Source organism: Panulirus ornatus, chromosome 7, assembly GCF_036320965.1.
Source record: "Panulirus ornatus isolate Po-2019 chromosome 7, ASM3632096v1, whole genome shotgun sequence".
Taxonomy (NCBI): Eukaryota; Metazoa; Arthropoda; class Malacostraca; order Decapoda; family Palinuridae; genus Panulirus; species Panulirus ornatus.
In genome coordinates, this window is record NC_092230.1 from 46,479,661 (window position 1) to 46,493,783 (window position 14,123).

General features: G+C 39.3%; 1 protein-coding gene across 1 annotated transcript in view; it reads right to left on the minus strand.

The window, feature by feature from the left end:
* Positions 1 to 14,123, minus strand: part of LOC139749604 (uncharacterized) — an 89,273-nt gene that overhangs the window by 12,378 nt on the left and 62,772 nt on the right. The window contains exons 10-12 of the mRNA XM_071663717.1: positions 8,694 to 8,792; positions 4,980 to 5,147; positions 1,240 to 1,407 (exon numbers count right to left, since the gene is read on the minus strand). Coding sequence (XP_071519818.1) covers positions 1,240 to 1,407; positions 4,980 to 5,147; positions 8,694 to 8,792 — 435 coding nt within the window. The remainder of the gene's footprint in view (positions 1 to 1,239; positions 1,408 to 4,979; positions 5,148 to 8,693; positions 8,793 to 14,123) is intronic.

Genomic DNA, 14,123 nt, shown 5'->3' on the forward strand with positions numbered 1-14,123 from the left:
CATATATCCTCTTGGTCAATCTTTCCTCACTCATCCTCTCCATGTGCCCAAACCACTTCAAAACACCCTCTTCTGCTCTCTCAACCACGCTCTTTTTATTTCCACACATCTCTCTTACCCTTACGTTACTCACTCGATCAAACCACCTCACACCACACATTGTCCTCAAACATCTCATTTCCAGCACATCCATCCTCCTGCGCACAACTCTATCCATAGCCCACGCCTCGCAACCATACAACATTGTTGGAACCACTATTCCTTCATACATACCCATTTTTGCTTTCCGAGATAATGTTCTCGACTTCCACACATTCTTCAAGGCCCCCAGAATTTTTGCCCCCTCCCCCACCCTATGATCCACTTCCGCTTCCATGGTTCCATCCGCTGCCAGATCCACTCCCAGATATCTAAAACACTTCACTTCCTCCAGTTTTTCTCCATTCAAACTCACCTCCCAATTGACTTGACCCTCAACCCTACTGTACCTAATAACCTTGCTCTTATTCACATTTACTCTTAACTTTCTTCTTCCACACACTTTACCAAACTCAGTCACCAGCTTCTGCAGTTTCTCACATGAATCAGCCACCAGCACTGTATCATCAGCGAACAACAACTGACTCACTTCCCAAGCTCTCTCATCCCCAACAGACTTCATACTTGCCCCTCTTTCCAAAACTCTTGCATTTACCTCCCTAACAACCCCATCCATAAACAAATTAAACAACCATGGAGACATCACACACCCCTGCTGCAAACCTACATTCACTGAGAACCAATCACTTTCCTCTCTTCCTACACATACTGTGATTATTCCCTACATTATTAACTTATGAGTTAGGTACGACATTTCTGAAAAGAAGTATACAAAATTAAATGAAAAAAAATCTATGTAACTAGAAAAAACATCAGTACCACAAGTATTAAAATCGGAGTAAAAGTGGGCAATGACCATGCATTTCATGTCATAATCATTTTCCTAATCATTAGTTTGAATGCCACGTAAGATGTTCTGATGGGAAATGTATAAAAGTGGTGCCAATAACTTAAAATGCCACTTTAAGCATTTTTTTCCCAGTTGGACATTTGGCATGATTAGTGACTGAACAGCATTAAAAACACCTTATGTATCTGTAGTCTGAATAGTGTGTGAAGATGTGAAACTTCCAGTGAACACACTAAACATACATCCAAATGAAGATATGTACTCCAAATTACACTAGTTATCATACGTACAGTACTACCCTCTTGTAAATTCATGGACTGGCGAAGCTTCTTAATTTTCTTGACCAAGCGAAGGTTAGTGAGAGCCAAGGTCTGGTATTCTGCTTTAGCATCTTGCAATCGACCACTCAGATCACTGGCAATCTTCTCTGCAGCCTCCCGGCCACTTTGATCTCTCTCCTGAAATAAATCACCAAATCTAAAACCTTTTTCAAGAACCACATTGCAAGCTAAGAACAAAGAATTAATGGAATTTGTGCAGGCTAAGCTATTGACGAGTCAAGACATACAGTGAAGATATCTGACCAAGAACATGAAAAAGTACTTAAATGGACTTATAATGAGATTTTGCCAAAAAGCAGGGCTAACACACAGCACTCACTGAGGGAAAATTTATGGATAAGAATAAACATATGAGTGAGTTATGAGTTGTCAAAAGTTATTCGGCAGAAGAGAGTGTCTGTTTGTAGAATGAACGTCACGAACCCATATGTGGAAAAATGGGCAAAGAAAAGACAGCAACCTGGGCAACATATGGGAAACTGACAGCTATGACATCTTGGTTTACTGCACTGCCATCACATCCACCCTGATGCCCAGACTTTAGTGCTCCCTGGGTCAGTGGGTGCCTACTACCTACAAGAGGAAGTGAGAGAAGCAGAGTACCAACCAACCTACAAGCAACTAAAATGTGAGCGTACCACCTGGCAGGGTGAATACATAGCAGTTTGAAAATAACTATTTGTATATGACAACTGGTAGTGTATGAAGAAGAGATCTTACACTTGTGAAACCGCATTTCTTGAACATTCTTTACTATCATACAAATTCTTAAACTTATATATGTTATCTGCATCAACTGTGTCACCAGTTATTTTACTCAATTCATCCACAACATTCTTATACCAAATTTTTTTTTTTTTCATCCTTTTTCAACAAGTATCTTGCTTAATATCAGTCCTTTCATTGCCCTATCCCTACATCTCCCAAAAAACTTTTCACAGTACATGCTATTGATTTTGAAAACTCACGGGTTAAAATCAGGCACCCCTTAGCTTCTCTCTTTAAATGAGGGCAAATTTAATGCCTCTAGCCTTTCCTTGTAACTCCCCTCTCTTAACTCTGGTACTATCTCTGTTGCCCTCTTCTGTGCCTTTTTTAGGTGCAAATCCAACAATTTGTCACTATGTTCCTAATGTGGGACTCTGGTGAAAGGTTAAGGATGATATAAATACACAAGTCCTCACACACAGAATTCTGAAGCTTATTGTATGCTGCTTGTTTCACCTAGTAGTAGTTTGTAGGTAGCCAACGACCAGGGAGGTACACTAACAGAACTACCCACACAGTGAGCCAACACTTTAGTGGTTGTCATGTTGCACTCCTCTGATCCAGACAGCTGTCCTTTTTCTTTGCCTCACCTGAACATGGACTACTGACATTATGTCCACAGACATACAATCTCTCTTTGTCGTACATAATACCTGACAACACTTAACTCACATGGCTTACTTTATCTTAACAATAGAGTTTCCTGTGGAGAGCAATATGCACTTGCCCTGCCTTTTAGTAAAATGGTAGGAGCAACAGACAGAAGCAGTAAGTAGAAATGTTTAGGTAGGTGCATTCAGTAGAAACATTCAGGTAGGAGCATTAGCTAAAAACATTAGTTAGAAGTAGTAGGTATGAACATTAGGCAGGAGCATTAGGAAGAAGTAGAAAGTAAGAACATAAGGTAGGAGTCTCTACAAACAATGTGCTAGTGTTGTCCTCTACCAGTGGCCTGTTAAGGGTGAGGCACTAAAGGATAAGAAGTAGCAAAGGAGTTCACTAGTTATGAAGACTCTTTTGCCATGGCCACCCCCTTGAGAGAGTTCCAAGTGGGAACAGGCTTCAGAGATGTAGACAGATAGAACAGATAGCTTGTATCACCACACAGACTACATTGCTGTAAATCTAAAACAGCTCTTAGCTTTTTGTCTTTTCTGCTGTGAAACTTTAACCAAAAACCATATCTTTCTAAGGAATTTTAATAAAAAAATGTTTCTTACATACAATTGAAGGAAATAGGTTAAAAGATAAGTTTTAAAGAAATAGTAGTCCCAACAATAATAGATGGGTGAAAGGCATGGACTAGAGATAAGGCTGTACAGAAGATGGTGGATGTGTTGAAAATGAAAAGTCTGAGGACAATATGTGGTGTGAGGTGGTATGATTTAGTAAGTAATGAAAGGGTAAGAGATGTGTGTGCTAATAAAAAAAAAGTGTATCTGAAAAAGCAGAAGGTGTGCTGAAATGGTTTGGACACATGGAGAGAAAGAGTGAGGAAAGATTGACAAAGAAGATACACATGTCAGAAGTGGAGGGAACAAGGAAAGCAGGGAGACCAAACTGGAGCTGGATGGATGGAGTGAAAAAGATTTTGAGCAAATGGGGCCTGAACATGCAGGAGAGTAAAAGGGATACACAGGATAGAGTGTACTGGAAGGATGTGGTATACTGGGATCGACGTGCTGTCAATGGACAGAAACAGGACAAGTGAAGTGTCCAAGGTAAACCATGGAAAGGTGTGTGGGGACTGGTTTTGGATAGGAAGCTATGGTTTCACTGCATTAAACATGACTACTAGAGAATGGATGTGAGTAGATGTAGCCTTTCTTTATCTCTTCCTGGCACCACCTCACTAATGTGGGAAATGGTGATCAGGTATGCAAAAGTGAAGATAAAAAAAAAAAAAATTCACATTCACAATATCCTCCAAAAGAGAGAGAGAGAGAGAGAGAGAGAGAGAGAGAGAGAGAGAGAGAGAGAGAGAGAGAGAGAGAGAGAGAGAGAATGATACATGTCTCAGAAGTGTATGAGACAAGAAGAGGGAAACTAAATTGGAGATGGCAGGATACCGTGAAAAGGTTTTGAGAGAGAGAGAGAGAGAGAGAGAGAGAGAGATAAATGTCTCAGAAGTGTATGAGACAAGAAGAGGGAAACTGAATTGGAGATGGCAGGATAAGGTGAAAAGGTTTTGAGAGAGAGAGAGAGAGAGAGAGAGAGAGAGAGAGAGAGAGAGAGAGAGAGAGAGAGAGAGAAAGAGAGAGATACATGTCTCAGAAGTGTATAAGACAAGAAGAGGGAAACTGAATTGGAGATGGCAGGATACGGTAAAAAAGGTTTTGAGGGGGACTTGAACATGCAGAGGGGTGAGAGGTGTGCCTAGGATAGATTGCACTGCATCAATGTGGTATAGAAGGGCCAACGAGCTTTTAATGACTGAACAATGGTATATAAAATGGCCACGGAAAACTATGGACACAGAGAAGGGGAGATGACAGACCTGGAGATGGAAGGATGGAGTAAAAAGAAGGTTCTGAATACTCAGGGCCTGACCATGCAGGAGAGTGTAATGAGTGTATGGGATAAAGAGCATTGGAGCTATGTGGTATATAGAGGGTGATCTGCTGTATATGGACTGAACCAAGGTATATGAAGTGGACAGAGGTAAACTACAAAAGGTCTGTGAGGCATGAGTGAGGATGAGGGATGTGACTTTGGTGTATCACACAGGGTAGCCAGGGAGTGGATATAAGAGAATGAGGCCATTTCTTCGTCTGTTCCTAATGCTACTTTGCTAATGCGGGAAATGGCAAACAAGTAAAAAAAAAATCATACAGAGACAGAGAATACTAATGAAGAAATCTTCACTGTAACTGGGCCTTGCACTTTAAAAAATGTGTGGATGGGTGGGGGGTTTGGAATACCTGTACATCTTCCAGTTGGTCAATCTTGTCCTTGAGCTGACAGATGGTGGCCTTAAGTTGGTGATTATCCTGGTTGACCACTGCCTCACGTTCCTCATGTATTTTCTTTTGTTCTTCCACGATAGCAAGTTTTTCTTCAGTTTCTTTCAGCTTATCCTTTGAATCTGCCTGGGTAAAATATTACACTTTTAAGTAAAGCAAATGGAGAAAAAAAGGCCACATTACAGCACTTCAACATCAGAAAAGGAACAATTACCAACATTTCTTACCATCTTTATTTTCTCTTTCCAGTAGTGACTATTGCCTATATCTCTTCACGATGAAGTGATAGTGTTGCATATCACTTACCTAAATACAGATGCCATAAATCTATTCCATTACCAAAACAACAAGAACATGCAGTATATGCAATGAGAAGTTTGGAAAAACAAAAGAACATCAAAAGGGGTAGTCAAATATAATGCTTCTAAAACCTAATTTCTTCCTATTTATCTATATCTCTGATGCTCATTCCCTTTGGGAACATCTATCAAGAGGGTAGCCACGATTAAAGTCTCCACTTATCCCTGTCCTTACATGCCTCCCTCACATACACCATTCCATGCATTCTTCCACCATTTCTCTCCCTTCAAAGTATTTCCCATAATCACATTTGGTCTTCCTCACACACCAAGCCCTTTAATCATACAATCATACACATTCCCTATAAACTTTCTGTCTTGCATTCTTTCCACATGCCCAAACCACCTCAAAGCAGTATGTTTAAACCACTCTACAATTCATTTGCTTTGCATTCCTACCATATCAACTTGTTCATACACACTCCTTGTTTCTTCCTTCATTCCATCTAGTTATACCACATACTTCTCACAAACAGCTCAGTTCTACAACCCATAGTCTTGACCTCTGTCACTCATTCCATATCTATGTTTCAGCTGCATAGGTAAGAGTTGGGAGGACTCTATTGTCCCTTAATCCTTCTTCAGTTCCACACATAAACCTCTATCCTTCATTAATCTATTAGGGGATCCAATGACTTTTCTACCCTTTAGTGCTCTTTCCTTACCTCTCCTTCCATAACACCAAACTTGCCAAAGATATCTATCTGTATCTCTAATACCCGTTCCCTCTCAGACCTCCTATCGAGGGGTTGGCCATGGCAAAAGAGTTTGCTTTTATACCTGTCCTTACTTGCCTCCCTTGCATACACTAATCTATGCATTCTTCTACCATTTCTTTCTCTCCAATACTCTTCCAATAATATTTCCCAATGTCAGGGGGGGGGTTTTCCTCTCACACCAACCCCTTTAATTATACTACCTTACACCCTCCTTCTGAACTCCCTGTCTTGCATTCTTTCCAAGTGCCTTAACCATCTCAAAGTATTACACTTCACCCATTCTACCAATCCACAATTTATTCCCATTGCATTCACTGCTATCAAATCTCTCATACACTTCCTCATGTCTTTCTTTATTCCCCATGTTCAATTTCATGAAACACAAACAAATGGTTCAAGGGAAAAAATCTAAGTATCATATCTTGTAGTTAAAACATTAGTAATCCCAAGAATCAATGGATAAAAATGCAGTCAATTAGATATGTGTACTACATTAAAGTAAACCATCAGTATGAATGAAGACATTTAATTAAACATAATTTAGTACCTACTTTCCTTTCAAATAACTCTCAGTTTCATCAAAGAAGTTTAACAATTAGACAGAAAGTGAAACTGGAAAGCATAAAAGAATTGAACAATGGTTCCTAAAAAAAAAAATTAAAGAATTAAGAGGAAATGCACACAGATGGCTTAATCAGATATATCTATGAACTTGATCTCTATGGAGGCACAATTGTGTCAACTGTGGGTTAGGAAGTAACCCAGTAACATGTGCCTGGGAATGAGCCAGTGATGTGTATCAGGGTGCCAATAATATGTTAAAGCAAAGATCAATGGAGCTTCTGGAGAAATTTCACCTCCTTGTTCATTGATTCAAGAGCATAACTACGAGAATCTCAAAATCTTGTTTACAAAATGGTAAACAGAGAGATTTCCTTACCAAATATGCAGTACCTAAGCACACTGTCTTTAACGGTGACAGTAAACAGAATAGGTGGTGGTGTCTTGCTCTTGGTTATCCTTAATCCCTACTTCAAAAAAGACAGAAATAATGAGTAGAGGAGGTCTTGATGACCTAAAATCATTCAACTTAAAAAGGAGAAAGTTGAGGTAGTCTAGTACAAACATTCAAAATCATCAAAGGCTTCTACAATCTTCATTTAAACAACTACTAAATGCTAAACCAACATTTTAATCTGAATAAGGTTAAGTACTTTTTTCAACTGGCATGTTACGATAAGGCAATTTACCACAGACAGTAATTGATATTAACACATGTAAAAACTGATTTGAAAAATACTTTGCTTTAGGATAACAAATGACATTATTTGCACTTCTGGAGACATCGGTTTCATAAATATTCTCCCCAAAGTCATCTTTTTGTTTTGCTTTTATCACTTTTTCACCACAACAGCTTTACAGAGTCCACTGGCCTGTTGCTGTTTGCCTAGTAACATTTCATGTAATCACCATACTAATTCAGTAAAATTTAGAAGCATCAGATGCACATTCAATTATCACCTGATACTCGTTTTAATTCATAATCAGAACTTACTCCCAACAAAGTACAGATATTGGATTCCATCAACCTTTGGCCTATCTTGAGTTTACTCACTGTTAACGAATGGTGTGCTCTGTCAGCACCAGATTCTTGAAACATCTACCAACATCAAATTTTCAAATGTTAGTATGGTTTCACAATTTAACCATTTTGGTGCAATGGACATCACTCAATGTCCTGCCACAAGTAGTATTCTATGTGTACTGCAAGTTCCACTGGCTTCAAAAAAAAAAATGGTAACCCAAAAGATAAGTAACTGAAGCTACATGGAGGCCTCGTAACTTGCCAATGACCACAGTGGATGGTTGCACACTATTTCTAGGAAATCAGTTTATCTCTGGTACTCACTACTACCCATAGTGCTCACCACCACCTGTAAAAAGCTTCCTGTTGTTAGTATTGCTCAATCCAGTAAAATATGTTTTCCTATACTACAATGCTTAAATCTATATCTCTGATGCCTGTTCCTTCTTGGGGTTCCTTAACAGTAAGAATAATGAAGGGTAGAGGTGTATGGGAGTAAAGACAGGATTAAGGGACAGCATTGTCCTCTCGTCACCCAGCCTATGCAGCTGAAACATTGACATGGAACAAGTCAGAGAGGTTAAGAGTCCAAACTATGGAAGTGAGTTATTTGAGGGGAGCTTGTGTTATCAAAAGGTGGAATGAAGAATGAAATGAGTGGATGTGTGAGAGATTTGGTACAGCAGAGAATGCAAAAGTAATGAACTTGAAACATAATACATTGAGGTGATATGACTATGTAGAAGCAATGCAAGAGGGGGAGTTTCCAAGGAGCATAATAGTAAAATCAAAGGGGTTTGTCCAAGAGGAAGACCATACATGACATGGCGACACAGAGTGGAAGAGTATTGGAAGGAGAGAAATGATGGAAGAATGTATGGAATGGTGTATGCGAGGGAGGAATGTAAGGATAGATAAAGAGATCTTATGCTGCGGCCAGCCCCTTGATAGGAATTCCTGGAGGGAATGGGCATCAGATATAAATATATAAAAATAAAAGCTAACTCACCATTTCCATAACATTGTTTATCAGTTTATCCTCCAGCTGTTTGACTATCTTCTTAGACTGTTCAAGTTCCTCAAGCTTTTTAATCAATTCCTCATTCACCTGAAGATATCAATAAGGTACTTCATAGTAAACTGGGAGTAAGAAAAATCAATGGCTTTGTTTTCAAATTACTGCATTTTGATTTCTAAAAAGAATAAAAATAGAGATAAGAAAAAGAGTTAATAATAAGGTTTCTGAGGTCAATGCAAAACAGCTTTTTACAGTTAAGTCTACTGTATTATCAAATATACCCATCTTCACCCTTAAAGACAGTGACCTCTCTTTCCAAACAATTCTTAATGCTCCCACATCCACCCTATGGCTCACTTTCGTTCCCATGACTCCATTTACTGTCATATCTAATCTAAGGTACCTAATACCTGAAAATATATCAAAAAAGTGCCAAATGAAATTATAAGAATGCCATGCACAGATGTAAAACTTATTAATATAATACCAAAACTAAAACTCTAAATGGACTGTCAGCAAGACACATTCAAAAGAATACTAAACTCATGGATGAAGACAATACCAATTAGATCCCGAACAAGTAATTATACCAGAAGGACACCCACCAAAGGAAAATAGGTTGGAATGTTTGGAAGGAATCTTAAGTAGACACATTTGGTAGAAGTAGTTAGTAGGAACATTAGGTGAGAGCCTCTGATTAAACTGTGCTCGAGTTGCCTTCTGTCAGTGGACTTTTATGGGTGAAGTATGAAAGGCTAAGAAGTGGCACTGGGGTTTAAACACTTATGGAGACTCTTTTGGCATGGCCACCTCCCTTGAGGGAGTTCCCAAAGGGAACAGGCATTAAAGATATAGATAGATAAATGGATAAAACAGGCAAGATATATGATGAGTGGAGAAGTGGCAGTCAATGGAAACAACGATATCCAACAAAAGGTGGCAGCTGAAGGAAAGAACAATAACTAACAAACAAGTTGTGCTGTGAGTACTATGCACCAGCCCTGCCATCATGGAAAAATCTCATTGTAGGTATTTAAAGGATGGTATTCACACCTTTTCTCCTCTTTCCCTAAAACTAATATAAGCTTTTGCCCTTGTCCCTAATAATTAATAATAAGATATCCCACAAGCCACCCCTCACAGTACATTCATCCCTCCTTTGCACACCTGTCAATTAGCACAAACTCTTTCTGCTGTTTCAACTATTCTGTCTGCACATTCAACTTTTTTGTTCTTGCAGACCCTTCTAAGTTTGCCAACCCTGTTAGTGGCTGTTACAATATCTCTCCTAACATTACTGTACCAACAACAATCAACAAGTATTTCACCTTACAAATGCATGAAAAACTATGATTTGTAACTAAAATAAGCTGCACAGTGCAAGGGAGACAATGTATGAAGATGGGATGGTCTATTAAATTAAATGGTGGAGTACTTATATACTAGGGTCGACATGCTCTCAATGGAATGAAACAGGGCATGTGGAATGTCTGGGGTAAACAACAAAGAGGTCTGTGGGGCCTGGATGTGGATAGGAAGCTGTGGTTATCTTCCTTCTTTTGCTTTATGCACTTGTGCTCTTTCCTGTGGGTTGGGTGGCATTAGGAACGGAAGAAGGCAAGCAAGTATGAATCTGTAAATGTGTAATATATAAGTATTAATGTATATTAGGTTCAGTAAGGTTGAGGGACAAGTTAATTGGGATGTAAATTTGAATGGAGAAAAACTGAAGGAAGTGAAGTGTTTTAGATATTTGGGTGTGGACTTAGCAGTGAATGGAACCATGGAAGTGAAAGTGAGTTACAGGGTGGGGGAGGGGGCGAAAGTTCTGGGAGCGATAAAGAGTGTGTGGAAGGAGAGAACATTATCTCAGAGCAAAAGTGGGAATGTTTGAAGGTATAGTAGTTCCAACAATATCATATGGTTGTGAGGCATGGGCTATAGAGAGGGTTGTATGGAGGAGGGTGGATGTGTTGGAAATAAAATGTTTGAGGACAATATGTAATGTGAAGTGGTTTGATCAAGTAAGTAATGAAAGGATAAGAGAGATGTGTAGAAATAAAAAGAGTGTGGTTGAGAGACCAGAAGAGGGTGTGTTGAAATGTTTTGGACATATGGAAAGAATGAGTGCGGAAAGATTGACAAAGAGGATACTTGTGTCAGAGGTTGAAGGAACAAGAAGTGGGAGACCAAATTGGAGGTGGAAGGATGGAGTGAAAAAGAATTTGAGCAATCGGGGCCTGAATATACAGGAGGGTGAGAGGTGTGCAAGGATTGGAGTGAATTGGAACGATGTGGTATACCAGGGTCGACATGCTGTCAATGCACTGAACCAGGGTATGTGAAAGGTCTGGGGTAAAGCATGGGAATGTTTGTGGGGCCTGGGTGTGGATAGGGAGCTATAGTTTTGGTGTATTACGCATGACAGATAGAGACTAAGTGTGAATGAATGTGGCCTTTTTTGTCTGTTTTCCTGGCACTACCTCACTGAAGCAGGGGCTAACTATGCTGTTTCCTGTGAGGTGGGGTAATGCCAGGAATGGATGAAGGCAAGCAAGTATTGTCCTCAAACATTTCATTTCCAATACATCCACCCTCCTCCATACAACCCTATCTATAGCCCATGCCTTGCAACCCTATAATATTGCTGAAACTACTATTCTTTCAAACATACCAATTTCATTATCTCTTTCCACACATTTTTCATCGCTCCTAGAATCTTCACCCCCTCCCCTATCCTGTGTGTGTATGTGAGTGGATGTGTCTTTTTTTTGTTTCCTAGCACTACCTTGACGTGAGAAACAGCCACCAAGTATCAAAAAAAAAAAAAAAAAAAATCCTTATTACAAAAAGGGAAACAGATGAGGAGGAAACTACAAATTTGAGCATTAGTCAATAAGGGAGAATTGCATATAAGAAAATTCAGAAATAAAATGGAAATACACATACAGGAAGCATAATATGAGAAGGATATGTTAGTAGAATAAAGTGAAAGGTATTTGGGGTAGATTCTTCATAAAACACCATAATGTGATAAAGAAAGTATGATCCTTGAAAATGTATGCAAAAAATATCATCTCATGTTCCATAAGTAAACTTCACCTCTCTTACATACTAAAATTAACATACCGTTGTAAACCTGAGAGCCAAGGAGTTCTTTTCATCTTTGTCTGCTGCTGCAGTTGAAGTCCAGAACTCTAACTCCTTCACTGCATTGTTCCTCTCTCCCTTAGTTTGTTCTAGTTCATCAGCAGTGTTCTACAAATGTCAAAAACATCCAGTCAGCGTATGAGCCTGAAAACTGTTATCCAAGTATAATAATAAAGTAACAATATGGTGATTTTACAGAAACCTTTAGGAAATATCTAAACACAATCAGCTCAATCATTTTGGAGGATACTCTGAGAAGTAACCCATTACAGGCATAAGACAAACCTTTAGTTTATCTTCACACTCAGACAGCTCTTCCTGACACTTCAAAAGTGCATGATCCAATTGTTCCCGATGCTTACGGGATCGCAGTAATTCTTCTTCCAACTTCTTTTTATCTGATGAAATCTACAAAATACAGTAAAATGCATAAGTGAAACTACAGGTAATACAGAGCTTACTAATTTAATCCTCATCATCATTATACAACCACATGACTCTCCATTCAGGGGGGTTCCTGCTTTCCAAAGGCTGAACTTCACTCAGCAGAAGGAACAGGATAGACTCCTTGAAAGTGAGAAGTTGTTTGACAACACTGTAATCTGTCATCAACTGAAGATGATACAGCCTCACCAAAGGTAACTTTTCACTCACAGTGTAACTACTAGCAGGTGGAGTTTGGTGATACTTAAATGATAGTATTAAACATGATTGCCACTTATCAAGATCTTAGTAAAGACAGTAAAAGATGTTGCAAAACTGCCTTAGAATATAAAAATACAACAATGCACAGGTAGACCACAATTTACAAAACATCAGTTTTTAAATTTTTTGAAGTTAGAAAATTTTTTTTGTCCCACTCTTCAGGTTGCGAATGAAAACCATGAAGATAAAACAATCTTTTATATTTTTGTAATTTTTTGTACAGTGAGAAGGTACTGAGATGCTGACACGGGCACCTTAGGGCTCCCTGTACTAAGTTAGTTTGCAGTACAGGCAGTTAATTCATATCATTAAACCAGGGAAAGAATTCACTGTACAATATGTGTATTATGGTGTACACTATAGTCTTCACTGGAGGAAGTAAAGTGTTTTAGATATCTGGGAGTGGATCTGGCAGCAGATGGAACCATGGAAGCAGAAGTGAATCATAGGGTGGGGGAGGGGGCAAAAATCCTGGGAGCCTTGAAGAATGTGTGGAAGTCGAGAACATTATCTCAGAAAGCAAAAATGGCTATGTTTGAAGGAATAGTGGTTCCAACAATGTTGTATGGTTGTGAGGCATGAGTCATGGATATAGTTGTGCGCAGGAGGGTGGATGTGCTGGAAATGAGATGTTTGAGGACAATGTGTGGTGTGAGGTGGTTTGATCGAGTAAGTAATGTAAGGGTAAGAGAGATGTGTGGAAATAAAAAGAGAGTGATTGAGAGAGCAGAAGAGGGTGTTTTGAAATGGTTTGGGCTCATGGAGAGAATGAGTGAGGAAAGATTGACCAAGAGGATATATGTGTCGGAGGTGGAGGGAACGAGGAGAAGTGGGAGACCAAATTGGAGGTGGAAAGATGGAGTGAAAAAGATTTTGAGTGATCGGGGCCTGAACATGCAGGAGAGTGAAAGGCAGGCAAGGAATGGAGTGAATTGGAACGATGTGGTATACCAGGGTCGACATGCTGTCAATGCACTGAACCAGGGTATGTGAAAGGTCTGGGGTAAAGCATGGGAATGTTTGTGGGGCCTGGGTGTGGATAGGGAGCTATAGTTTTGGTGTATTACGCATGACAGATAGAGACTAAGTGTGAATGAATGTGGCCTTTTTTGTCTGTTTTCCTGGCACTACCTCACTGAAGCAGGGGCTAACTATGCTGTTTCCTGTGAGGTGGGGTAATGCCAGGAATGGATGAAGGCAAGCAAGTATTGTCCTCAAACATTTCATTTCCAATACATCCACCCTCCTCCATACAACCCTATCTATAGCCCATGCCTTGCAACCCTATAATATTGCTGAAACTACTATTCTTTCAAACATACCAATTTCATTATCTCTTTCCACACATTTTTCATCGCTCCTAGAATCTTCACCCCCTCCCCTATCCTGTGTGTGTATGTGAGTGGATGTGTCTTTTTTTTGTTTCCTAGCACTACCTTGACGTGAGAAACAGCCACCAAGTATCAAAAAAAAAAAAAAAAAAAATCCTTATTACAAAAAGGGAAACAGATGAGGAGGAAACTACAAATTTGAGCATTAGTCAATAAGGGAGAATTGCATATAAGA